The sequence below is a fragment of the Ustilaginoidea virens genome, chromosome 2, assembly GCF_000687475.1.
Source record: "Ustilaginoidea virens chromosome 2, complete sequence".
NCBI lineage: Eukaryota > Fungi > Ascomycota > Sordariomycetes > Hypocreales > Clavicipitaceae > Ustilaginoidea > Ustilaginoidea virens.
Window position 1 is genome coordinate 2,048,410 of NC_057317.1, and position 25,407 is coordinate 2,073,816.

General features: G+C 57.3%; 11 protein-coding genes across 11 annotated transcripts; 4 read left to right on the forward strand and 7 right to left on the reverse strand.

Annotated features, from left to right (window-relative positions):
• Window positions 1–454: 454 nt before the first annotated feature.
• UV8b_02300 (uncharacterized protein) lies at window positions 455–1,369 on the forward strand (the record flags this gene model as incomplete). The annotated part of the gene is made up of 1 exon (XM_043139798.1): window positions 455–1,369. One exon carries the CDS (start codon window positions 455–457, stop codon window positions 1,367–1,369), a length of 915 nt encoding a protein of 304 aa, XP_042995732.1.
• Window positions 1,370–2,500: 1,131 nt separating this feature from the next.
• Window positions 2,501–3,117, forward strand: UV8b_02301 (uncharacterized protein; the record flags this gene model as incomplete). Its single annotated transcript, XM_043139799.1, has 2 exons — window positions 2,501–2,503; window positions 2,620–3,117. 2 exons carry the CDS (start codon window positions 2,501–2,503, stop codon window positions 3,115–3,117), a joined length of 501 nt encoding a protein of 166 aa, XP_042995733.1.
• A 742-nt stretch (window positions 3,118–3,859) lies between these two features.
• Window positions 3,860–4,557, reverse strand: UV8b_02302 (uncharacterized protein; the record flags this gene model as incomplete). Its single annotated transcript, XM_043139800.1, has 3 exons — window positions 3,860–4,234; window positions 4,369–4,426; window positions 4,505–4,557. The coding sequence occupies 3 exons, from the start codon at window positions 4,555–4,557 to the stop codon at window positions 3,860–3,862; spliced, it is 486 nt and encodes a 161-aa protein (XP_042995734.1).
• A 2,773-nt stretch (window positions 4,558–7,330) lies between these two features.
• On the reverse strand, window positions 7,331–7,750 carry UV8b_02303 (uncharacterized protein; the record flags this gene model as incomplete). The annotated part of the gene is made up of 1 exon (XM_043139801.1): window positions 7,331–7,750. The coding sequence occupies one exon, from the start codon at window positions 7,748–7,750 to the stop codon at window positions 7,331–7,333; it is 420 nt and encodes a 139-aa protein (XP_042995735.1).
• Window positions 7,751–9,675: 1,925 nt separating this feature from the next.
• UV8b_02304 (uncharacterized protein) lies at window positions 9,676–11,502 on the forward strand (the record flags this gene model as incomplete). Its single annotated transcript, XM_043139802.1, has 1 exon — window positions 9,676–11,502. The coding sequence occupies one exon, from the start codon at window positions 9,676–9,678 to the stop codon at window positions 11,500–11,502; it is 1,827 nt and encodes a 608-aa protein (XP_042995736.1).
• Window positions 11,503–12,265: 763 nt separating this feature from the next.
• On the reverse strand, window positions 12,266–14,284 carry UV8b_02305 (uncharacterized protein; the record flags this gene model as incomplete). Its single annotated transcript, XM_043139803.1, has 2 exons — window positions 12,266–13,585; window positions 13,715–14,284. 2 exons carry the CDS (start codon window positions 14,282–14,284, stop codon window positions 12,266–12,268), a joined length of 1,890 nt encoding a protein of 629 aa, XP_042995737.1.
• Window positions 14,285–14,998: 714 nt separating this feature from the next.
• UV8b_02306 (uncharacterized protein) lies at window positions 14,999–17,578 on the reverse strand (the record flags this gene model as incomplete). Its single annotated transcript, XM_043139804.1, has 1 exon — window positions 14,999–17,578. The coding sequence occupies one exon, from the start codon at window positions 17,576–17,578 to the stop codon at window positions 14,999–15,001; it is 2,580 nt and encodes an 859-aa protein (XP_042995738.1).
• A 444-nt stretch (window positions 17,579–18,022) lies between these two features.
• UV8b_02307 (uncharacterized protein) lies at window positions 18,023–18,860 on the reverse strand (the record flags this gene model as incomplete). Its single annotated transcript, XM_043139805.1, has 3 exons — window positions 18,023–18,205; window positions 18,296–18,708; window positions 18,782–18,860. The coding sequence occupies 3 exons, from the start codon at window positions 18,858–18,860 to the stop codon at window positions 18,023–18,025; spliced, it is 675 nt and encodes a 224-aa protein (XP_042995739.1).
• A 296-nt stretch (window positions 18,861–19,156) lies between these two features.
• Window positions 19,157–20,332, forward strand: UV8b_02308 (uncharacterized protein; the record flags this gene model as incomplete). The annotated part of the gene is made up of 3 exons (XM_043139806.1): window positions 19,157–19,183; window positions 19,246–19,373; window positions 19,456–20,332. The coding sequence occupies 3 exons, from the start codon at window positions 19,157–19,159 to the stop codon at window positions 20,330–20,332; spliced, it is 1,032 nt and encodes a 343-aa protein (XP_042995740.1).
• Window positions 20,333–20,712: 380 nt separating this feature from the next.
• UV8b_02309 (uncharacterized protein) lies at window positions 20,713–22,035 on the reverse strand (the record flags this gene model as incomplete). The annotated part of the gene is made up of 2 exons (XM_043139807.1): window positions 20,713–21,005; window positions 21,084–22,035. 2 exons carry the CDS (start codon window positions 22,033–22,035, stop codon window positions 20,713–20,715), a joined length of 1,245 nt encoding a protein of 414 aa, XP_042995741.1.
• Window positions 22,036–22,653: 618 nt separating this feature from the next.
• Window positions 22,654–24,169, reverse strand: UV8b_02310 (uncharacterized protein; the record flags this gene model as incomplete). Its single annotated transcript, XM_043139808.1, has 5 exons — window positions 22,654–22,929; window positions 23,022–23,263; window positions 23,343–23,409; window positions 23,478–23,974; window positions 24,049–24,169. The coding sequence occupies 5 exons, from the start codon at window positions 24,167–24,169 to the stop codon at window positions 22,654–22,656; spliced, it is 1,203 nt and encodes a 400-aa protein (XP_042995742.1).
• Window positions 24,170–25,407: the final 1,238 nt, after the last annotated feature.

The window sequence follows — 25,407 nt, forward strand, 5'->3', positions numbered from 1 at the left end:
TCATGTTTCGCGCTCTGTAGTCGGCCCCGGGGGACTTATACGCCCCCCCTCCTCTGCTGTTTGCCTGTTGTTTGCCTGTTGTTTGCCTGTCGTTTTGCCCTTCATCTTGCTCACTCTCCTAGTCTTCGAGACAGCTCTTGTTCGGTTCTGCATTAACCCTCTGGCCCTTGGGATCCTCGTCCGGTTCAACAACTGTATAGATATTGATCTGCGACATAATCGGCACTCATCCTTTTCTACCTGACGCGTCACGAAAGTCTATTGTGGCCCGGAGAACGACAGCGAGGGAAGTGGAAGAAAACACGCACCTGCAATAAATAGAGATACGACGTCACACCCTCTGTCCCTCTTTCTGAATCCATAAAACGGAAACACCTCGGAGCCGTTTGCCTCAATTGGCCCAAGTTCCAAAACAAAAAGGCCCTGAGCACTCCCACAGTTGACTTATCGCGACATGTCTTCGGCCACCACCAGCATCAACACCCAATCGTCGTCATTGGGCGGTAAAGTCGAGCCCGAATCCGGATATGCCTCGGGACAATCTGATTGCTCGGCAGAGGAGCCCCCTCGGCCCGAAGTCTTCTTGACCCAAGCTCACATCGAATATCTCAACAAGCAGATGGAACCTATGCACCCCATGGACATTCTTCGCTTCTGCAAAATCTTATTTCCCAATCTGTTCCAATCATCGGCGTTCGGGTTGACCGGTCTGGCCACCATGGACATGCTGTCCAAGATTCAGGAGGAGAACCCAGAGTCAAGACCTGTCGAGCTCATATTTCTCGATACCCTGTACCACTTTAAAGAGACGTATGAGTTGGTAGACCGTGTCAAGGCCCGATATCCCAATGTTCCCGTCAACGTCTTCAAGCCTGACGGTGTCGAGTCGGTCGAGCAATTTGAGAAAACATATGGCCAAGAGCTGTGGCATACTGCGGAGGAAGTGTACGACTGGATTGTCAAGGTCGAGCCACTGCAAAGAGCCTATGAGGAACTCAAGGTTACAGCCGTCTTGAATGGCCGTCGCAGATCCCAAGGTGCTGCTCGTGGCTCCATCCCCATACTCGAGCTCGATGAGGAGAGAAACGTCATCAAGATCAACCCCATGGCTGCGTGGTCATTCTCGCAGGTTCAAGACTATGTCAAGGCCAACCGAGTCCCCTACAATGCTCTGCTTGACCAAGGGTACAAATCTGTCGGCGACTGGCACTCAACGTCTCCCGTCAAGGAAGGAGAGGATGAACGTGCCGGCCGCTGGAAGGGCAAATCCAAGACTGAGTGCGGTATACACAACAAGAAGTCCAGATACGCTCAGTTGGTGTCCGAGATGGAGGCTAACCAGGGTGGCAATGTCATCGCCCCTGTCTAAAGATGACGGGGTCCGTCTCCTCCCTGCCTGCATGCACAGAGCACACCAACGGGAGCGTATTTGACAGCAACCGTTTTGCAGTCGGCCAGCGGCTGAAGCGCTCCGACTTTGTGGTGATTTTCTCCTGTTTCGTCAATCAGCCGCAAAGGTGCTGGATATACTGGGAGGAGGTTTGCAGGGCTCTCGACTCCGACGAAATCATGGAAACGGCGTTTCAAAGAATTCCTGTTTTGCCTCTCTGTTTATATATATGGCCATTTGTGCACATTGGGTAGCGCTCACTAGAATGATGATGAAATAAAAAGCGTGTACTGTTGTCGAATGAATGGACGCCGCCGTGCCGCGAATATTTGTTTATGACGTTTGAGGTTGAGTGATGTGGCAGACGAGAGCCGCTGACTTTACTGCTTGGATCTTGAGTTGGATCTTGTGTTGGGTAAGAATGGCCAGACTCTGATTGGCGCAACGTCACGCAAAGTGGACGAATCAGACGATCCAGCCTTGACGACAGCAAAGAACGTGTTTTGATTGACTTGAACAGCTCAAGAGTTACACCAACTCACCCTTGAAGCATTGCACTCAATATCTGCTTTTGACACCGTCGAATCGGAGCTCTTACTGGAACGGCTTGAGCTTAGAACAACGGTACATTCATCCAGCTCTACCATTGCAAGCGGGCAGAATTTGCAAATGCTAAACCGGCGCGGGAATTCCCTCCCCGAACCTTCGTCAAGCTTCGTCGTTAGAAAAAGAAAGATACTAGAGCAATTGGCAGTACCTGATTCCGAATACACGGATGCATCTCCTAAAGGCACAGTCGACATAGGCATTCGGGACCTGATTGGCGAGATCAATTCCGTACAAGGCCTGGTGACGACAAGCAGCTGTGCTGGCCGAGTTAGCGTCTTCCTCGAAGGGCGGAAAGCATCACTAGCTGGGGGAGGAGATGCAGATGATCATTCGCGGCAGGTAGCTGGGGTTGGCGGCAAAGGTGCTGGCGGCACTTGGCTACATGTATCTCACGAGGCAGTCCATGGCCAAGAATGGATCGAGGCCCTGTCATTTACCAATCCGCCCCAGAACGCTCCGCCCGGTCAAGAAAGGAGGCTGATTCACTTCAAGTTTGAGCCTATGGTGAGTTGAGCCTTTGCGAGCAGCCTCTCTCTCTACGAGGCCGCGACCTATTCCACACCCGGCCAAGAAGCCGCAGCCGAACTTGGTAGAGAACCAGGGCTAACAGTATGCCCAAGATTCTTCATGTTCTCACCACGTCCCTGATCCATGCACAACTTTTACTTCGAGCCGCTCTCCAAGCAGGCTTTCGTGAGTCTGGCGCTATCAACGTCACATCACAGAGCGATTTGTCCGCCACCCCCATTGTCGCCATCCGCTCCATGGGACTTGGCTTCGAATCACTCATCGGCTATCAACCAGCATCCTCTAGCCTGAAACATCCACTTGTATCAGCAACTTACCTCCAGACACTGATGAATATCGCAAATGAGCGTTTTGAAGAAAACGCGAAGCGCATTGCTAGGTTTCGCAGCGCCTTTGGGGAAATTGTTCTGGAGCCGAGGGGGGTGAAGCTGAATCCTGAGGGATTGGAGTGGGAGGATGCTGCTACAAGGAAAGAAAGGATGAAGGCCGAAGGGTTGAGAAGGAAGGTGGCGATGACGGCTGAAGCCAAGCAGAAGCCTGGAGTGGAGGAATCAGAGTTGGACTTGTGCGATACTTGTTTGCGATGCTAGGTCGGGTCCTTGGGGGCAGGATAGATGGGTTTGGCGCAGTAATCATTGCACAAGAGACGGGAAGCGGCATGCGGTTTTTTTTCTTTTTTTTCTTTTCATGAGAAAAACGAAGAGACATGCACAAAGAGGGGGCGATGATAGTTGGGAAGAAATGACGAGATCAAACATTCCCACGGGTCAGCATAATTTCCCACATCACTGGGCTACATGACTTGAATATTGTGCTGACGAGATAGGGAACGTACGTGTGATTTGCTGCTGGCAAGTCCCTTCTTCATCATATTATAACAATGATGAAGTTCCCAAAAAGCAGGGAAAAACAAGTTGTGATTCCCAGGGCATCGGTAAACAAGCTGCACCCATGGCATCTCGATCCACGGGCTGGAAGTCATAGCGTCGCGAACGGCACCACATCAAGGCTGCCAGTCTTTAAACACGATTGTACTTTTTAAGTCGCTTTGCCAAGTCGCTTTGCCATCTTTGAATGCACGCAATGCCGTAATGTACAGTAAAAAAAGACACCGATCGGGTTGTGCAACACTTTTCCTCCGGCGGCGCAACTCTATCCTCTTGGCTGTTGGCATGGCCCCCACCAAACCGTTTCCATGGCGCGTTTTTTCCCTGCTTCGGATTCGCAAAGGAAGAAAAAAATTCATGCAAAGAGATATCAAGCCATACCCCGTCCAGGAGGGGCGGGGGGGAGGGGAGACACTCGCGATTTGCGTTTTTAGCCCCCCTTTTCTTACGAGGTAATTTTGTCGACCCAAGACTTCTCCAACCTCCTTACTTCAGCCTTGAAAGTTTCCACTTCTTTCCAGCAGTCGAGCGGTCGTCGATCGTTCTCGCGCAAGCAACGGATGACTTCACTGCGAGCCTTTTCTACATTCTCGGGCAAGTCGCGGATCTTCTTTCTCTGTTCCAGTTTGCGGCGCAGGTCTTCGACTTCCTTGCCGAGCGAGAAGCTGGTAGTGCCTTTGTCGTCGCTGGTGGTTTCTGAGGCGAATTTTTCGTGAGAAACCTTGAGGGCCTCGGTTTCCTTGTTGTCAAGCTTCTTGAGCTCCTCGGCTACACGGGCTTGGACGTGTTGCTCGACGAGCCTTGCGCGGGAGGCGTCGGTCTTGTCGGGTACGGGGATTGTGTTAGCAGAGCGGGGACGAACAGGCAGTTGCAGATGAGACGGAGTCTGAAGTGTCGGGGAGGCTCAAAGCGCGCAAATGGGCAGATTGAGAGAGGATCGGGGGGCCTTCGCACCTCGGGGCTGGATCGCAATGCGTCGACGACTTCGAGAGAGACGCTAGGTGGTCCTGAGCTGGTTTTGGTGGGTTTTGATGAGTACATTCTGGCCGGACGAGGTCAGCGGGACTTGGGGGGGAATGGTTGTTCTTACGCCTTCCATTGATACTGGCCATGGGCATCCTCTTTGGATGTGCTGGCACCCATCTTGTTGAGCTCGATGGCAGCGTGGCAATTCTGTTCAACGACATGGATGTGTTTGGGGGATGCCTTCCAACGGCTCGGCCTACAATTTTCCGGCTGCTCCTCGGGCGCCTCGCCCAATAGCAATGGCCGGGGGTTATCGGGATGAGACGGGGACAACCGGCACTTTGGTGCCTGAGGCAGCCGAGGCCAGTCTCTGCCGTCTCTGCCTCATATCATGGTGGCTGGGACTTTTTGTCATGCGCCATGCCATGTGGCTGGATTTTGCACGTCATGCACAAGCACACCATCCTGGGGCAGCACTCGCAGCATTCATTGTCCTGATGATGAAACGCATCCAAACCACATCCTACATGTGACGGTCATGCTCGAGCCTTGACTCGAGAGGCGTTCTTGGCGGCATACTCTACTGACACGCGTCCGAATCAAAACAATGGTGCCATTGAAGCCAGGAATTACAAGGCGAGACTCTCGGGGGATATGCCATTCTCGTGCGACCCAAATCCGCCTTCTATCTGCCTGGGTTTCGTCACCAAGTCGAACGTCGATCACTGGTCCTGCTCACATTGCTTGCTCGCCAGCGCTTACGACATTCTTTGCATTTATCCCGGCCCGCGCATGCCGATACAGAGCCGGAGAATGTCCCAAGGACGACAGCGGTGGCCGGGGAGTGGGATACGCAAAAGGTCACGATGTCCGCGGCACATGGCATGCCCGGCCCAACGAAGTAATTCTGCGGGCCATGCATGCGTCTACTGTTGCAACGGCTGACGATTTTCATGTTTATGCTTGCTGCATGGTCTTGCGGCTTGCTTACCAATGCTCCTGATGGAGAAGGGAAAAAAAAAATTAGAAACCGGGGCATTATTCGCCGAGAAGGATTCGATGCATCTTTTCCTTGGCAAGGCAAGGCGACTGACGGGATGATGGAACGTCTGCGGTACACGGGCTACGCAATCCACGTGCAGGATACTACCCAAGCTATCGTATCGAGCGGGAAGGTTTTGCCTGGAAAAAAAGTCAGTCGGCGCGATGGAACCGGCCGTCGCATAGCCGACTCCTCCGAGTGACGGCGTATGAGCTTGGTGATGGTCCCGAACCCGAAAGGAATGACCGAGAGGTGATGATGCTGTGGAGAAGCGCAGGCCGTCGTCGCGATCGGTAACATCAGGCGACAAGGGTTTCGCACGCTGCCAACGTTTTCGATTACGTGGACATAATCGGGACCGCGCCGTCATCTTCCCAAGTAGAAGGGGGCGATGGGGCCGAAACCTTAATCCAGTCTGGATGGCGAGACGGCACGATCGGGGGCTGAAATGGCATTTGGCCGGTACGATTAGCTTAGTTCTTGCCAGAAGGTAAAAGAGCGGGGTTCGGGCGATGGAGACAAGCAGCCTGAAGAACATGCTAAATACTTTGCGGGATGGATGGGTGATGGGGTGTCTGGTTTGATGCGCCAGCCCTGTGGATATTACGACGCGGTTCTTTCTGTGGATGGAGAGCCAACGCTGGGCACCTTCGTCCTGGAGGGGGAGGAAGGGGGGGGGGGGGGGGAGAGGAAGATGAGGAAATCGACCGACTTTTGAGCAGGGAAATAGTCACCCTCCCTCTAGGCAGCAATGGCAGCAATCAATCCAGCAAGAGGCACGGGGCTGGCGGTTTGAGTTGAGGCCGCCTCAATTGGAGCAGCCAACAGCCAGCAGCCACCCGCAACCCGCCATGTTAGCGTCAAATGTCAATAAGGATCCAGCCAGGTTCGTCTCCTGGACTGTCGGTCGAGTCTGGTCTTGACCGATGGAAGAGCCGCATGCGCCGGCTGCCTGCTGCCCCCCTTGGTCCACGCGCATCGGGCAACAGCTGGTCAGTGAGGTCAGTGAGTGACATGGGCAAGTAGGCAAGTAGGCAAGTTGGCAGTTGGCAGTTGGCAGTTAGCAGTTGGCAGTTGGCAGTTGGCAGGTAGCAGCTGGCAGTTGGCAGTTGGCAGTGGGTGGTGGGTGGTGGAACGGGGGCCAGCCACAAGGGGTCAATTTACCGGCTGGGTTGCCCCGTAGCCAGTCAGAGAAGACCTCTCTGGTCGAATCGTGGCGCGTCGGATGCAACGCAGCCGAGTGGAATCGTGGCTGCAAGGACTTGGGCCCTGAGGCCCCCCCCCGGCCCCCTGCCCCTGGGCTTGTTTGGTTCCAGGTTCCGCTGCGGCGCGGCGCCAAGTCGAAAAAAACGGGGCCACCAGTCGACACGAAACGAAACAAGCACCCAAGCCAAGACTCAAGAGGTACCTAGGTACCTAATAGGTGCCTACCTACCTCCTAGTAGGTACGTGCCTGCCCGAAGTGCGGCAGCTAGACGGGAGGCGGTGCTACATAGCACAGAGCCTACTCCGTACACAGGCAACAATTCGCGCTTGCCAAGCAGGGGAGGAGGGGGATGGCGAACAAGACACAGACAACCGAGTACGGAGTCCAACCGAGTACAACCGAGGACGCAGTGTATTACGCAATCTTGGCCGTGCACTTTGTTCTGCCAGCCTGCAGTTGATGAGCAGCAGGAGCAGCAGGAGGACAACGGCACTGCTCCCCTTCCGCTTACAAAGCAACCTGCGACTGGGTGCGCAAAAAAGCCGACTAGCAGAGAGATTCGCATCGACGGATACACAAGAACGCCGTGGGGAGCAAAGTACGGAGTAGGTGGTACCGAGGTAGGTACCTTGTAGATACCGTCCCCCTAGGCAGGCACGCAGCAAGCCCGGTTTGAAGATTGGCACCGATGAACCAATCAATCAAGCGCGCGGGCCCTCCCCTCCGTCACCCTGGCCCCCACCGCCCCACCCCTTGGCTGATTCCCGTTCGTGCCGGATCCGACGTGCTAGTGACGGTCTGGCGCACAAGAAAACCACAATGAACAAGAGGGAAGAAGAGATGCGATTTGGCATGGCAGCTGGGCTGCGCGCTTTTGCCATGTTCAACCAGACTCTTGCAGGGCAGACAGAGGTCGCGCTGTTGCCTGTGCGTTCTGCACTCTTGCGCGACTTGGACCAGGAGCAGGAGCGAGCACGAGCAACGCATTGTTTGGCTGCCGGGGGGTTGGTTCCCTGGACCATCATCTCCACGAACGCGTCAGGGACCCCCTTGTTCATAAGAGGCGGGCAAGGCATGCGCCCCCTCGTCCGCGTTGCCTCGCCCAATCTCTCGTCATGCATGGTTCGAGATTTCAAGGACTCCAGACTCCAGACAACCGCAAACTAGCGATACGGTGGATGGCCTTGTCGAGGGAAGAGGGGGGGGGGGGGGGGGAGGCAAGGTGCTCTGCTCTATGCTCTGTTGGTTGGGTTCGACGCGCCTACTCACTCGCACGTGCAAACTCGGGTACAGATACGTAGTTTGTGCCACAACAGATGGATGGGGTGGCTGCATCATCTTGACTGCGGTTGCATTTCTCTGTCTTTTTCTCCTGTTCTTGTATCATCCACCGCCCCCATTCATCGTCGCTTTGGCTTCGACGTGAATGCGAAGGGGGGTTTCGTTTCGTTTGATAGCTCCCTTGTCTTCCGTCCTTTGCATGGCCACCTGCCGCCTGCCACCTGCCGCCTGCCGCCTGCTGTCTGCCGCCTGCTGTCTGCCACCTGCCACCTGCAACCTGGTTGTTCAGCTTGCCTCGACGCTCTTTTGAGGCCACCGGCTCCCCCGAATACTACATGTACTTACCGCCTCGCCCGTCCGTCCAGCCCAGCCTGTTCGATTTCGGCTTTTCTGCACTGTCTCCAGTCTGCATCCAATTCTTTTATTCCCGTTGCATTAGGCACTAGGCCCCCCGTCAGCGTCGTCGGAACCACAATTCTCTCTTGCTCGCATGCTTCTTCGAGGCTGCCCATAGGTTTCCAGTGACAGCTGCCGAGTCACATCCACCGGCTGTACCGGACGTTCTGTGGGTGGGGGGAGGGAGGAGCGCTTGTTTGCTCCCATCTTATCTCCTCCTTGCCAGAATCAGGAAAGGAGCCACGAAAGAAGGTAAACCGACGCATAGTCAGAAGAGAAGAACAAGAACAAGAACAAGAAAAAAAGGGCCCCGGAAATAAGAAACCACATGGGAAGCCCCCCTATCGAATCATCCAGAGTAAACATACCTATTTTCCTATCTACCTACCTACCTTGGGTACTCAACCAACCCGTCCGTCTCCTTCACCTAACGTTCGTTCTCATCCACTCGACTGCTGGCGCTGCGCGTCACTCTCACATCATCGAAGTCACGATAAACGCTGCCTCTCTCACAGCTTATAAGATTATTTTGCGACTTCACCTCGCCGTCGACCTCTTGGGCTTCAATCACACACGCAGCGTACTGCTTGGCTACTCGGATCTGCACGCAGACATATACCTATTCCGTACCAATCTCGCCCCAACCTCTTGTCCTTGTCTGCATCAAGGCTCGGAATACCCACGAAACGTGGTGGTCCCCCCTGGCACCACCACCAGCCTTGCACCGCCAGCTTCAGCCTTGCTCCGCGGACCGCTGGTCGCTTTCCCATCCGATACCATTACTTACTTACCCTTGCCCCTACTCCCGTCCTAATCTTCACTGCTGGGCAGCTCGGGATTCCGGCGTCGATCGTGCATGAGCCCTGGCAAGCACGCCAGTCTCCTGCTGACCTTCCTTCGGAATCCTTCACTTACGTCGCCTTGAATATAGCTCGTCGAAATCTATTCGTTTCCGGCACCATCGGGACTCGGGACCCTGCCCGTCTGGCTCACCGAAGCTGCCGCTCTCTCGCGGGTGTTCTTTCTCTCCTTTGCCACAGGCCTTGCTTGCAAGTTGATTCCTTCCCCATGCGTGCATGATGCTATTAAGCATCTGCATGTAAATAAGATTGGCGCTTCTCCCTTTTCATCATTACCGGACTTTGGGAATCCGTCCAAAACAGTTTTGTCACAACATTACTGCTTGGATACGGGGATTTCTTCTCAGAACCTTGCTTTTCATAACTTCTATTTCGCCCTCTCTTTTCGCCCTCTCTTTTCGCCTCCCCCCCTCCTCCCCTCGCCCTCTCCTTCCCCCCTGCCCTTTTCAACCCCTCCCTGCTCGATTTCCTTCTGCTAGTGCTGGATCGCCAGCGTTGCCCCAGACAAGATGGAGTTCACAAGGACGTTGGAGGTGAGAGGGAACGAGACACTGCAAGCACAGCCAAGCTCATCGATTGCACCGTACCACACGGCGCTGAACGGTGTAAACCAGCCCATGAATATTCTGTTCCGAAATGTCCTCTGGTGGACGTTGGGTATCGTGGGCATGATTGTGCTACTCGTTAGAATATTGGAGATCCTGTGGGCCAAGCTTCGACAAGTTTCAGCCATGTCCATGCCTCGAGAGAAGCAGTCATACTGGAAGTTCTCTCAGTGGGGCTGGATGCCGGCCATGAAGAAGCACATGATATATGCGCCTCTGTGGAACAAGCGTCACAACCGGGAAATCAGGCTTTCTTCCGTCGTCAACGTGGGCACGCTGCCCTCCAGACTACACGCCATCCTCCTTCTCTCCTACCTGGGCAGCAACGTCGCCTACCTATTCTTCCTCGACTGGAAGGTTCGGAATAAATACGCCCTGTGCGCCGAGCTCCGTGGCCGCTCAGGCACTCTGGCGGTGGTCAACATGTTGCCACTGATCATCTTTGCAGGTCGCAACAACCCCTTTATTTGGATGCTCAAGATCAGCTTCGACACATACAACCTGTTGCATCGATGGTTGGGGCGGATTGTGGTGATTGAAATCTTCATACACACAGTCGCGTGGGCCATCCCAGCCGTCGCTGACGAGGGCTGGGGTGACGCTTTCCGAAGCGTCACGGAGGGTAGCTTTATCGGATCTGGGTTTATCGGCACCATCGCCTTGGTTCTGTTGATGATTCTGGCCGTCTCGCCTCTTCGGCATGCCTTTTATGAAACGTTTCTCAACGTCCACATCCTGCTGGCGTTGGTCGCCTTTGTTGCTACGTGGGTTCACTGCGCAACTTCGGGCCTTGCGGGTGGCTTACCCCAGCTACCCTACATCATGAGCGTCATGGCCCTATGGTTCGCCGACCGGTTCGTTCGATTTCTCAGGCTTGCCTACACGAATTGGTCGAGGAAGGGATTCACCGACGCCTATTGTGAAGCCATGCCGGGAGAGGTCACTCGAGTCACCCTCCACCTTCCACGATACAAGGACATACGACCGGGGACACACGCCTACCTACGATTTGCCGGCATTACTTCTTGGGAGAGCCATCCGTTCTCCATTGCGTGGGTAGAACACTCTGGCGGCGAGGCTTTACCCACATCCGAAAAGTCGCCGCTCAATGGCGTGGTTGATAAGTCGCAAGCGACGACGGTTGTTTCCTTCATCATCGGAGCGCAGACTGGCCTGACCCGCAAGCTCTTCCAGGAAGCCAGTCTGTCGCCGAAAGGGGTCCGCCTCCGAGCAGCAATGGAAGGTCCCTATGCTGGCCACCACAACCTTGACTCGTACGGACACCTTGTCCTGTTCGCCGGGTCGACGGGCATCACACATCAAATCTCGTACCTGAGACACCACCTGCAAGGCTACAATGACGCCACTGTCGCCACCCGGCGTCTTACGCTCATCTGGGTGGTCCGAACCTACGAGTCGTTGGAGTGGATACGGCCGTTCATGGACACGGTTTTGCAAGTACCCAATCGCAAAGACGTGCTCCGAATTCAAGTCTTTGTGACTCGGCCCACCAACCCGCAGGACATTGTGAGCACGAGCTCGACGGTCACCTTGTTCCCCGGTCGACCCAACATCCCGCTACTGCTCAGCAAGGAGGTGCAAGAGCAGGTTGGTGCCATGGTGGTCAGCGTCTGCGGGCCGGGGGCGCTTGCGGACGATGTGCGTGGTGCAGTCAGAGCGGTTCAGGGCGACACCGTGGTCGACTTTATCGAGGAGAGCTTCACGTGGTGAGGCGAAAATTGAGGCGAGCATTTCCGGAGGTATTAATATAGAGTTTACGCATTTTGACCGTCGATGTTTTTTTTTTTTTTTTTTTTTCACATTTCGATTGCATATATATATATATATATATTTACATAAAGTTTCGGAGAACGTGTACTAGGCCCAACTGAACGCCGTGTCACAGAAATCATGCAGGGGCTTGCTTGCATCGAACTGCACATGGTCTCCCCCCTCTCCTTTTCTCCTTTTTGTTTTCAAGTCGAAACTTGGAAAATAGCATAGCATTAGCATAGGGAACCGGCTGCGGGGGGCACCCAGGTCCAGCACTCTAGTAGCAGCAGATGGCGATGGGGTCGACGAGTGAGTCTGACAGAAGTGAACAGTCCACGCTGTACAAGCTGAGGCCAAGTTTTTCGGTTGTTGAAGATGAAGTTGGTGCATGTGTACGAAGCATACGATGAATGTCGACATCATGGCCCGAGCTACGGAGCGCTTGGGCAGAGGGCGGTCCACGGTGCGCCCATGCAAAACAAAGCGTCTTACGCGGTGAATGGGTTGAACGGCACCCATGTCATCCATCCCATGCCCATGTGGAAGGACGCGACGTGGTGCTGGTTATCCGATTTATTTTCCGACCATGGAAAACACGCATGCCCGCTTCCAGTCCATGTTGAGTGTCCCCACCCCCGGAGAAAAAGGGTTGAAAAAAAAAAAAATAAAAAGAAGAAGAAAAAAAAAAGGAGGAGAAGAAGAAACGAGTCAGGCCCCCATTTCAGGTGTCGCCGACGTCGACGTTGTCCATGGCGGCCTGCAATGCAACCATGCAGTTGTCGTCCTCAGCATCAGCGTCCAAGCCCCTGAACCCCTCTTGGACGACCCATGCTCGGCCCGCCTCTTTTTCGTAAAGCGCTTCGCATGCGCGGCCGACGACCAACAGGCCCGGCGGTCGGCTGCCTTCCGACTCGACGGCCTCGGCGACATGCTGCAGCGTGGTACGTATCACTCTCTGATCGGGGCAGCTGGCGCGTTCAATGACGGCGCAGGGGGTTTCGAGGGGGAACAGGCTGCGTTTCTGGTGGCTGCGCGGCTCTACCGGGGGGGGAGCGGAAGCGGAAGCGTCGGCTGGGCTGTCGTCGTCGTCGTCGTCGTCATCGTCGTCGCGGCGACCGGGGGTGGTGGTGGTGGTGGTATGGGCAGTCAGCTCCGCCACCAGGCCGCCTATGCGATGCAGCGCCATGAGGAACACGACGGTTTGGCTGGGCACGTAGTCGGGCGGCGCGGGTGGCTTCCCCTTTTTGCCGGTGCCCGTGCAGATGAGCACCTGGTCGGCCACGTCTCGCTGGGTGGCGGGGATGCCGGCGAAGAGGCTGGCGCTGAGGGCGCTGGTGACGCCCGGGAGGACGGTGACGCGCGACGCCAGGCCGCGCTGCGTGAAGAAGGCGACCTCCTCGCCGCCGCGGCCGTAGATGAAGGGGTCGCCCTGCTTGAGGCGGAGGACGGTTTTGCCGGACCGGACGGCTCGGAGGGCGGTCTCGAGGAGCTCCTGCTGGGCCTGGTCGGCGTTTCCGGGGAACTTGCGGGCGATCTGGACGGGGATGCGCCGCGGGACCAGGTCCAGGACGCCCGAGGGGACGAGCTTGTCGGCGAGGACGAGGTGGGCCGTCTGGATGGCTCTGAGGGTGGCGGTGGTGAGCAGGTCGGGGTGGCCGGGGCCGGAGCCGGCGAGGACGACCCTGCCCAGCTTGGGGGGGGAGGGGGATGGCGGCGGCGGCGGCGGAGAAGACGAGGGCGAGCGGCCCGGGTAGGCGGCGAGGAGTCGGTCGACGTCGGCGTCGTCGATGCGGGCCAGCCTCTTGAGCGGCCAGTACTCGCACACCTGGCCCAGCCACCGCGCGCGGCGGGCGCGCACGTGGTCCCCGCGGTCCCCGACGAGCGCGTTGAAGGAGGCGCGCTGGTCGAGCGAGTCGTCGAGGTCGAGGTCGAGGTCCGGGTGCGGGTGCGGGTGCGGGTGCGGGTGCGGGTGCGGGTGCGGGTGCCGTTCCGGGTGCCGCTCCGGGTGCAGGCCGCCGTCGTCGTCGTCGTCGTCGTCGCGCTGGATCGCGCGGCGCAGGCGGCCGAGGCGCTCGCAGGCGGCGCCGAGGCCGGCGGGCAGCGACGCCGCAATGTCGCGCCGGATGCGGGCGGCGAGCTTGCACCCGCGGCCGTTGGTGGTGACGCCCACCTGCAGCGGGCCGTCGGCGTGCGTCGACAGCAGGGTGAGGGTGCACAGGTGCGGCGCGTCGGCGACGTTGACGGGGATGCGGTGCCGGCGGCACAGGCGGGCGACGCGGGCGGCCAGCGGGTCGCGCGGGCCGCCCGGGCAGCAGACGAAGACGGCGTCGACGACGCGGCCGACCTGCTCGCGGCCGAGGGTGAGGAGGTCCTCGTCGGCAAAGGGGCGCGGGAGCCACGTCACGCGGCCGGCGGCGACGGGGGGGCCCAGCCCGGCGGGCAGGGCGGCGGGGGGGGTCGGCGCGGGAGCAACCAGCACGGGCAGGGCGCCCGCGGCGAGGGACTGCGCGCAGCGCGCCGAGGCGAGGGGGCTGGCGCCGACGACAAGGTGCACGTTGGCGCGGGCGTCGATGCCGGCCAGCAGGAGGGGGGCGTGTGGTGGTGGTGGTGGTGAAGATGATGCCGGTGGTGATGATGATGCCGGTGGTGATGATGATGCTGGTGGTGGTGATGATGCTGCTGCTGCTGCTGCTGCTGGGGCGGCCATGGCTGCGCGCAACATGCGAGACGGGCAGACCATGGCGGCGAGGGAGAGAGCAGAGGACAGACAAGCTCTGCTGCCTCTCGCCATGCGGCGCCCGGGGGGGAGTTTATTGCCTGTCGTGGCGTGGCTTCAGCGTGGCTTTGGCGTGGGCCGTCGAGGCCGGCCGCCAGACGAAGCCGACGACGAAGCCGACGGCCCGAAGCACGCAATTGCCCCTTGCGCCTGCCTCGCTCGTCGCCGCCGAGTCCCGGCTGCTGGGCTGCACCACCTGCCGGACCCGCTCTTGCCCAATCCGCGTCGAGGCTGACGCCATTGGCCATTTGCCATTTGCCATTTGCCATTTCCAATTCCCATGTGCCCATTTGCCCGTTTCCATTTTCCATTCCACTTTCCCAAACTCCCTTGTCGCCCCGCCAGCCTTGCCCCGCCAGTCTTGCCCCGCCATCGTATCGCCGGCGGCAATCTTCTTGGGACAAAGCTGCACAAAGCAGTCCTTGCACTCGCTCGCACGAGACCGTCCAGGTATGTTGGACTACTACTGCCTTGACGAGGCAAAGCGCCTACGGACAGCCTACGGGTGTCAAAATCCTTTCCCCCTCCTCTGAAACTAAGAAGTAAAAGAGAAGAGAATTTCACGTCATATACGCACGCGGTGCTGCTTAGGTGACCCGTGTTTGGGCATTGTGCGCTCTTCACCGCATCCTCGATGTTTACATTGTATCCAGCCGCCTATTCGTACATGGCCCGGTATCAAATCCCACGGCGCTGCGTCTTCACGCCTCCCTCGTCAACGCTCTGCCGCCCTCCCCCCACGTTTGCCGCCTCCTCCCACGCCGCCTCCGCCTCCGCGTCCAACTCTTCGTCCAGCTCCGCCTCTACCCGCGCCTCCGCGTCGAGCAGCTCCTGCATCAAGTCTCGCTGCTTGGCGGCTCTGGTCTTGGGCCGCCTCTCCTTGAGCGCCTTCTCCTCGTCCGCGGCGGCTCCCACCTTGCTGCGCGGCCTCTTCTTCTTGCCATCCGCCGCGGCTTCTCCTCCTCCTCCTCCTCCTCCTCCTGCTGCTGCTGCTGCTGCTGCTGCTCGCTGTCCCCCGTCGCCGCCCACGTCCGCGCCGCTTCCACTCCCGACCCGCACGCCGCGCCAGACTCTGCTCTTGGCCCCCAGCGCCCACAGGTCCCCCCATCGCGACTTTCGCGCGTCGTGGTACGCCAGCTTGCTGAAGCTCTTGGGCACCGTCCAGCGCTCAATGTCCCCCGCGGCCGTGCAGAGATCCAGCGTCACGTGGCCCTTGCGCTTCAGCGGCGGGAGAACCAGCCGCGGCAGCGTCTGCATGTCCGGCGCCTGCTCCGAGCTCTCGTACCCGCGAAACGCCCGATCCGTCGCGTCCCGGCCCGTGGCGCCGCTCTTCCTCGCCACGCCCCTGCGCACCGCCACGTAGCTGAACTCGACCTCGCCTTGCTTGCTCGCCTGCTTCCCCACCACCTGGGCGTAGAACCGTGGCTGCACGAAGCGCTGGTTGAAGTGGCAGTAGTCCTTGCGGCCCTTGCTCTTGCCGGCCGTCTTGTACATCGGGCACGTCCCGTGGTTGGAGCAGGGAGCCACAATGTGTCCTTGCTCCAGCTCGCGATGATACGCCGGGTTGAGCTCTTCCGTGCCGCTGCCCGCTCTCGGCTGCGGCTGCCCGGCCTGCGGCAGGAGAAACCGCTTGAGGATGGTGTCTCGGACATGCGCCACGGCTTCGAACCCTCGCGGGTGCGCCTTTTCAATCACCACCAAGACGCCTCCCTCGGCGTTCAGCAAGCTCCACAGGTTGTTGAGGACGGCTTGCCGGTAGTGATCCTGCTTCTCTTTGAGAAACAGGTGGGACGCGATGATGAGGTCGAAGCTTTTGCGCGGCTGCGCCGTGGCTCCCGCGTCGAGGTGCTTGCCCTGCATTTCTCCAGAGTGCTGGTAATCCGGCAGGCGCGGCAGGAACGTCGTCTTGTCCAGAAACGTCTTGAGCCGGTGTCGGAGCCGGTCCGAGGAAGCAATCACCGTCTTCCTTCCCGCCGGCCTAGGCCCTCCTACCTCGCCCTTGTCCTTCAAGAGCGCCCATTCAGCCCCGACAATCTGCTCCCACGCTACCAGTCCGGCTCCACCGCCACCGGCGTCCAGGACGCTCAAGCCCTCCCCCTCGCCACCCCGCTTCAGGCGAGACTGAATCCACTCGCTGCCCACTCGTTTCCGCACCTCTCTCAATATCGAGCTGATGGAGGCGTACGCCGGAGGCAGGTAGCTGGCCAGAAACGCGTCAGCTTCGATTTCCGTCATGTGTCGTTGATCGGGCGCAAGGCCGACCCCTCCCATGTTTCCCTTCCTTTTCCCCTCTGGAGTGGACGGCGAGGTAGGTAGGCCGGGTCCTCCAAAGGCGGCCTCTGCTGCTTGCTTGACGTGCTTCATGTGGCTTCTCTCGAGAAGCCCTCGAATCGGCAAGAGGAACTCTTCCCGGGGCAGCGCAATCTCGACCGGGCTGCCGTGAAATCGTCCATCCAGCGTATACCGGTGAAATCGCCGATGCTCTCCCAACTCTCTCTCTTGATGGGCTACGTCTTCTTCAGGCGGCCAGTCTGCAGCTTCATCCGAGTCCACTTCTTCCTCGGCAACCGCGTCTGCTCTGTCGCCGTGGTCTGAAACACTCTTGTGCGCGGCTTCAAAGTCTTGGACCAATCTTTGGAGCACATCGTGCTCTCTCTGACTCCTAGCTACCATATCCGCGTAGCCTGGAGCCCGGTCAACAAAACCCCTCTGGTGGCTTTGTTCACTTGATTCGTCGGCGTCTTTTCCAGCTTCGTCAGCTTTGCCTTGCTGCCTCTCAACCGCGCCAATCACTTCCTCCAGTTCTCCACCATCGACTTGTCGCAGCAACGTGCTTTGGTCCTTGGGCTGAGGCGTCTCAGCGCCCATGTCCGCATGCGTCGGGATGCCAACATCTTCCGGCTCGGTTTCTCGCAGGGGGGGCCCGTACAAACGCTCGTAGAGAGCATACTCTTGCTCACTCAAGTACCCGCTGGGCAGAGTATCCCGAAATCGCTGTTTGGCATCTCGCACAACTTTTTCTACGTCTTCTGCGGAGTTTTCCTTTGGCTCGGCCGTAGAGTCGCTCTTTGACGACGGCGATGTAGAAAAGGAGCGTCGCCCGGCCGCAAGACTGCTTGCGCGGTTGGTAAGGGTTCGTCCACGGCCGGCGTTGATTCTCCGTACGCGATGCAACCTGGGAGAGAGGGCTTTCAGTGAAAATGCGGGACTGCGACGATAGTTCGAGCAGGCATGTCGGATGCCGCCAAATGAAAGCATTTTATAGCATCCTTTTGACGCAGTGAAGAACCAGGCAGGGATCAAAGTGCCGAGGGCCCGATGTTATCGTAGCCTCTTTCACCACGGCGTCACGTGATTGTTGAAATACGTGCCATGAAAACCAAGGGTACGGAGTTACTCCTCCGTACATGGATTTTGGCAAATCATGCGGCGGGATGCTGTGTGCCTGGAGAAGAAAAATTCCCAACTTGACAGTTCCTTTTCAAGATACATTTGCCCAGCAGGGAACAGCAGTCATGTTCCAAGCTATAATAGCAAGCGCGGCACTGAAATATTACTATTTACACGAGCAGTATCCCAGCCCAGGACGTCAAAATTGCAATTCAAGAACCAAGGGAAAGAAATAACCGGGGGTGAAGAGACCTTCTAATCCACAAACGCCGTCGCCCTTTCGTTACTACATTGTTCAGGTCCGTTTACCCATCACAGATCAGCCAATGTCTTGAACGCAGCTCTCTGCTGCGGCGGCCGAGCCGCAGTCCCTGAACCGCTGGTGCGAGATGCGTACGAGGGCCCAGATCCAGAAGCTGAGGAGGAACCGCGCGACGGCTTGGACTTTTCTTTCCCGGAGTTGTGAATGTTGAACCGAGATTGCTCGGCTGCTTTCTGCGCATCAAACTTCAGACACACACACACACACACAATCAGTACCTTTTGCTCGCCCCACAGACTTGCTTCCTTCTTTGGGACACGTACCGAGAAGAGGGAGACTATGTATAGACCGACAAAGGAGATAAACATGTTCAGCAAGCCGCCCAGGTCGAACTCTCTTCTCGCATACGCAGCATGCACCGGCGGTCCGCCGAGGGTTCGGCCTGGAGACTTGAACAGGGCTTCGGCGGATTTGCTGGCACCCGCCAGCTGGACTGCTTTGGCGACGGCGTCGGACAGGCTGGCTGGATTGGCGCCCTGGATGGTTTGGATGCAGGAGCCGTTGTGGAAGATCTTAAAGGTGGGCATGGCCGAGACGGCATTTTGCTGAGCAATCTGCTGTTGCGAGTCGACATTGACTTTGGCAAAGGCGATTTTCTTCGGCACTGAATGCTGGTTCGCGAGACGTTGGAAGTGAGGCGCAATCATCTTGCATGGGCCGCACCAGTCGGCGTAGACTTGTGGCCAGACAGTTAGTATTTTAAAGCCTTCCATGCATGGGTGGCGCTGATGATGGGGGGAGCATCGCACAGTCAGTCACTACCACAGAAGTTCCCGAGAGCAGGGACTGCCACTCCGAAGGCGACTTGATATCAACAGGATCGCTCATTTTTTTTTTTTATTCGATGGAACCGTTTCGTAAAACTCGCAGAGGCGAAATGTCGTTCGAGGTACTTTGTGCAGTCAAGGAAGAGGACAGCCTGGAGCCACTCCCTGCTCACCCTTATCTGGTCAACCAATAAGGCGGGGCCTGTCCACGCATGCGGCAGGCGGTCTCCATCGTGGGTCTCTTTTTCTGCCGGACGTATTCGTGCTGCTTCGATAAAAATCCTCCGTCATGTCTCACCGACTGGTAGTACCTCTGGGACGTATGAAGTGCAGGTCAAGTCGTGCCGCACATGTACAATGTCCTTTCACGAGCGGAAGAATAAGGTAGGCCGGTCTTGCCTCGGAGGCCCGTTTCGAACAAAGTTGCCATCTGACAGCAAGCGCAGAAGCGGAAAACGGCTCATAGCAGCCACCAGGACCGGTCTTCGTTCAAGCCTTCAGCATGCTTCACTCCGTTAGCAGGCGGCCGCGACTGGACGCTGTCCGTTGCCGTCCCAAGCAGTATTCTCGCAAAGTCCGTCGTCGCCATCCTTTCGGGAAGGCTCGTTGTCACGTATGACGCACCGTTACCTGCGCTGACCTCCCCCATCTGTTAGCCTAGCCACAGCCGATCAGCGAATGACAGCACCGGGCCGGATCGCCCGAGCCCTTGCCGTGTTCTCAGTAGACGAAGTGGTCGTGTTCGACGACTCGCCGGCCGCGTCTCGGCCCAAGCACACTGACACGGCCGGATACACTGGCGATACCGATCCCTGTCATTTCCTCACGCACATTCTGTCATTTCTCGAAGCACCGCCGTTTATGCGCAAGACTCTGTTCCCGCTCCACCCCAATCTACGCATGACGGCCCTGCTACCCAGCCTGGATATGCCGCACCACCCCAATCCCAAGGAGTGGATATCCTATCGCGAAGGCGTCACCGTCCCCGGGAAAACCAGCACGGGGAAAGGAACGCTAGTCGAGGTCGGGCTGGATGAGCCTGTTGAGATTGAGGAGGACATTCCGCCCAAGACGAGGGTCACGCTGCTTTTCCCACAAGACCAGTCCAAGTATCCAGAGTGCGTTGACCCACAAGCTCCCAGGACAGAAGGCGGCTATTACTGGGGTTATGCAGTCCGCAAGTGTGGCTCGCTATCATCCGTCTTTACGGAAAGCCCCTACGAGGGTGGATATGACATCAGCATCGGCACTTCCGAGCGTGGAACGACCATTTCCAAGGCATTCCCGTCACCCAAACCTCTCAAATTCAAGCACATGCTCATTGTGTTCGGGGGGCCGCGCGGCTTGGAGTTCGCGTCCATGAATGATGATGAGTTGGCCAAGATGGACATTCAGGGCCCCAGGACAAAGGAGCTATTTGACTACTGGGTGAATGTATTGCCGAACCAGGGTAGCAGAACTATCAGGACGGAAGAGGCAGTGTTTATTGCGTTGACGGCATTGAAGGGACTTTGGGACAGCAGTTGGAGTTAAAAAGCGATCAGGGGATTGATGTGATTGGCAATCATCATGTCAAGTTCAACTCATGGCGGTGTCGGCTTAGCGACGTCTTGAAGAGGCGATGCATTCATCGGTTTCTGTAAGAACAACTCTATACTAAGGCCTCGATGGCCAAATGCCACTCGCGGCCTGTTGGGTCTGCCTCGAAGCGTCCAAGCTCGCCGAGAGACGCTTTATTCATTATGGTCATATGTGAAGGACAGTCGTTGAAGGCACCACCTCTGCTTGTTGAATCAACCAAAACGCCACATGTGCCAAGATCCTCTTCCCCCCCAAGAGACGGAGTTATTTACAGTAATAATACGCAGCTGTTGTGCTCGAAGCGAAAGTCTTTCTCAACTCTTTGCTTCCGTCTAGGGGGTCTTTGCATCAAGGGCAACTGCCTTGGCGAGGCTCTCCGTCGTGGTGGAAGAGCCATTCCCACCAGCTCTCTTGCGGAGAACGTTCTCGATGAAAGCCTCACCGGCTTTGTAAGATGACCGGACGAGGGGGCCGCTCGCGCAGTATAGGAAGCCCATATCCAGAGCACGCTCACGCCAGATGTCAAACTCCTTGGGGGTGATGTACTTGTCGACCTTGAGATGGCGCTTGGTGGGCCGCATGTATTGACCAAATGTAACGACGTCGACGTCTGCGTTTCGTAGTTCTGCTCGTTTTCCGACCGTTAGAGTTGGGGAATCACGAAAACGAGGAGAAGAGTATAGGGTGGCAGCTATGTACGTACGCCTCAATGCATCCATCACCTCGTGCTCCTGCTCACCCAAACCAAGCATGATGCTGGTCTTGGTGATGATGCCCTCTTTGCCTCGAACGTCCTTGACGTGCTTCAAGACTCTCAGACTCTGCTGGAAAGTAGCTCGCCGGTCGCGAACGTACGGAGTGAGAGCCTCGACGGTCTCGACATTGTGCGCGTAAACGTCCAGCCCACTGTCGGCCACGATGCTGACCATGTCGAGGTCGCCCATGAAGTCGCCCGTGAGTGCCTCGACCAGCAGCGAAGACTTCTTCTGCTTGATCTTGCGGATGGTCTCGGCGAAATGCCTGGCGCCGCCGTCGGGCAGATCGTCGCGGTCGACGCTCGTCAAGACGACATAGCCCAGGCCCCATCGAGCCAGAGCCTCGGCCGTGTTTTCCGGCTCATGGGGGTCCAGGGGCGCAGGGTTGCGGCTCGTCTTGACGCTGCAGAAGCGGCACCCCCGCGTGCACGTGTCGCCCATGAGCATGATGGTCGCGGTGGCGGCGCTCTTCTCGGACCCGCCCCAGCAGTCGGAGATGTTGGGGCACCGCGCCTCTTCGCAGACGGTGTGGAGGCCGAGGCCGCGCAGGTCGCTCTTGATCTTCTTGAGGTTCTCGTTCCCGGCCGGGATGGGCGTCTTGAGCCATTCGGGGAGTCGCGTGATGGTCCTCTTCCTGCCGGCTGGTCCGACCTGGGCTGTTCGCAGGGCGTAGGCATCGGCGGGCGGGAGGGGCTGGGCGGCGGAGGAGGTGGCGACAAAGTCGGAGAAGGGGGCTACCGCGGAATCTTTGAAGTATGTCTTTCGCCTCGGCTGGGGCGCCTGGTCGGGGTTTTCGGGGGTGGGAACCGTGGCCAAGGTTCTTGCGAGAAGAGGAGCGCGGGTGACGGCCCTTCTGGCAGGGGCGTGGGCTTTTTGAAGAGACGAGGCTATCGATGCCATCTTTGCGGTGGTGGTATGTAGCTGACCGACTGGGTTGGGGACAATATGACGCACGCGGCCAGTCGAAATGACAGTCTTTTCATTTCCCGGCGGATGTGATGAGCCAAGTTGCACGAGGCAGAAAGTCTTGGGTACAGACATACATGTATCGTGGGATTTTTTGGGGCTTTCTGGCATGGGCGCTGTATGTGCATGTATGTATGCATGTATCTAATGTAGGTGTATTGTACTATACTCTACGTGGTGCATCTCCCGGGGGCTTACGGCTTACGGAGTAGTACCAAGCCGATGGGACCCGACCCGCCCAAACACCCACCAGACTGCAACCTGGGGTCAACGCTTGCCACTGGGATGGTGGAACTCGACTCAACGAACCAAACCAGACCTCTCAATACTTCACGTCACTTACAGATGACTTGCCGGCGGGTGTACCAGTCTCGACTTGTTTGCTCCAAGCTCTATATAGGAGGTAGGTAGGAACCATGTTCTTCGTCCTTGGCCCCTCCCACCATCCTTTCTCCCCTTTCCTTCTATCTCCTTTCTGATTGACAAGTTAGTCAAATGCTTCGCTGTTGTATGATGATGATGCATCTCTCTAGTCCAACGTCCTTTCCCTTTTCACACCGTCAACTTCTCCACCGCAGAGGCAGCGCCATCAACCTGTGTTTCACCTCCATCAATCGCCTTGGCGAGAGCAGCATCGCCAGCGGGTTTGGCGCCTCCAGGGTGACGCGATCCCTTGTCCCTGACCTTCTTCTCTTTCTTGGCTGGCGGAGGGTAGGCTTTGAGAGCCACGTCTTGCCAGTCCTCGGATGCCTGGTAAGCCGTCCGGATAGGGGCAAGGAGCTCGTTGAGAGCTTTGGCGACGGCGGGCTTGAGTAGCTGGGGGGTAAGCTGCACACATTGCTCGTCAGCATTATCCCCACAAAGGCTGGCTCTCTTGGTGAGCAATGCAGCCGCAATGGCATGGTCAAAAGAACCCGTACCGTGTCATTCTTGTAGTCCTCTTGCATTTGGGAAATGTCGTCGTAGACGAGGGGTTCCAACCCATCCCGCTCGCGGTCAACCTTGAACTCTCTCTTCCCTCCCTTCAGACCGGAGGCTGGTAACAAGACAAACTCGACAAAAGCCAGGACACCATTCTCATCGACAACTTGAGGCGCGGCGATGGCTTTCTTGATCTTCTTGGAAACGACTTCGGGAGGATCGAGCAGGTCAATCTTACTGTCTGCTAGCCTTGTCAGAAGAGCGATCTTGTTGTTGTTTGGGACCCTAGACGTCTACGCGAGCCGCCGGAAACAACTTGCCTTGATCACTGGAACTCATCTTTCCACCCTGCAGTCCGGGAACCATGGGGTTGAGTAAATGTGCGCGCTATGCCAACCTGGTTAACGCGCAAGCCCTTTGCCGCCGTCTCTGCAGGCGCAACGGGTCATAATCACCTCCTTGTACCCAATCTTGGGAAGCCATTCTTTGGCTGCGACGAAGAGCTTTCGCTGGTCAAGGCCACCAAACTGCGCATCTACGTCCAGGTACTGCTCGTCAAGCACTTGCAATATTGGGTAGAGCAAGCCACTCAAGGGAGCATTGGCAGTCTGTTTGACGACCTCGGCACCGGCCCTCTTGGCATCGTGTTCCGACACCAACGACGTCATTTTGTAGAGGTCCATTATATACTCGGGGCTCTTTTGGTAGGAGCTTCCCTGTACGAATCGCAGTTTCTCGGTGGAGACGCCGACGGCTTCCAGAATGGCAGTGATGACATGGCGGTAGAAGTGAGTGCGCTGCTCGACCAGCTCGATCGGCGCCTTCAAGTTATCGAGGAACCCGTGGATGTCGGCGAGGAGAATGGTCACTTGGCAGCCGGCGGCGAGGAACTGAGCAATCTTGATGGCAGGGACAAAGTAACCGCAGTGAGGGCGACCCGTGGTGGCGGTACCTGGGGGGGGGGGCAGGATTGACAATTAGACTTGCTCCGTCTTCGCAAAGAGCGCTGACTGTGTGGAAACAGACCCCAGTAGATCTTTGGGCTTCTGCCCTCGGCGAGAATAGACTCTATGATTTCGGGGTTCAGGACCTCTGCGAGGTTCTCGCGAATGAGCTGGAACCTCTCTGTAGCATTCGCGGCAGCCATTGCGTCGGCGCAGGAGATTGAAATTGTCGAGTGCGAGTGCGATGCGGGGAACTGAATGATTCAGAATAGGCCGGCTTCGAATGCAGACGACGGGTATCAAGGCGGTTGCGCCAAATCTCAACCTAGGAATGGCTCGAGATTCTCTTCAGGGTTCGTTTGACTCATATGCGCCATGCCATTGACATTGCCAAGTTCTGGTACCGATTGCGGCGGGGCACAACACATGTGCCTCTGACGGCGGGGTTAGGGCGGGGCGGCGGCGGACGTGAGGTTGTTTTTTTTTTTTTTTTTGTTTTTTTTTTCCCTTTCTTTTTTCTTTTCCCTCCCCCTTGCCCAAGGGCCTAAAATGACACCAACTTTTAGGCCATTTAGCGGGGCCAAGACACGGCACCTATCGCCATCCGACCGAGGTTACTCGATTATCCATGGATCCATTTGGACTTGTCTTTATGCATGGGAGGAATCGACACGGGAGGAATCGTGTGCGGCTCTCATCAAGCGGTTATGCAAAGCTGTTTCCAACATGCGATGACAAAGCCTGCAGAACCTGCGTGCTAGCGGCGGTATCTGAAACTCGTTTCAATCTTGCTTTTCCCGCTGCGCCAATCCAGCGAGAAATGCCTGCCCAAGAAAGGGCAGAAAATCTTGCATCCCAATCTCAAAGCGTAGATCATTTTTTTGGGTTGAGCCGAGTTGAACGCCAGCGCCATACGATGAATGACCTATGTACCTATGATGCTCGTATGTACAACGCCGGCGGGGAAGTTGCGGAGCAATCTGTAATGACTACACTGTATTATGTAAGCACATGGTGGAGCCAAGTCCTCCGTAAAGGTACGGAGTACGGAGTAGAGAGTAAGACAAAAAAGGCTGACGCTTGGACGGACAGCTTGACAGCGAAGAGAACGAGCGGGATTCGCAAGTTCGCGCGGCAGGGCGGCATTTCTCCATGGGCCTGGGCACCCCGTTGCTTGAGATGGCCTCGAGGTCTGGTTGGTCTGGTCGCAGGCGTAGGGATCAAGAGGCCCAGCGCAGCGCGGCCCAGCGCAGCGCAGCGCAGCGCAGGGCCCGTGCAGCCGCGGACCAGAGCTATTGCCGCTAACCTCATGCCACTACGCCGTACATTGTAATGATTGTCGCCGCCAGTGCTCCAGACATTGATACCCAGACATGTAATGTAATCAACGGGGGTCCTGGCCGCCTGCCTGTCAGAGTCCCTGAAACGTGCCGCCTTGCAG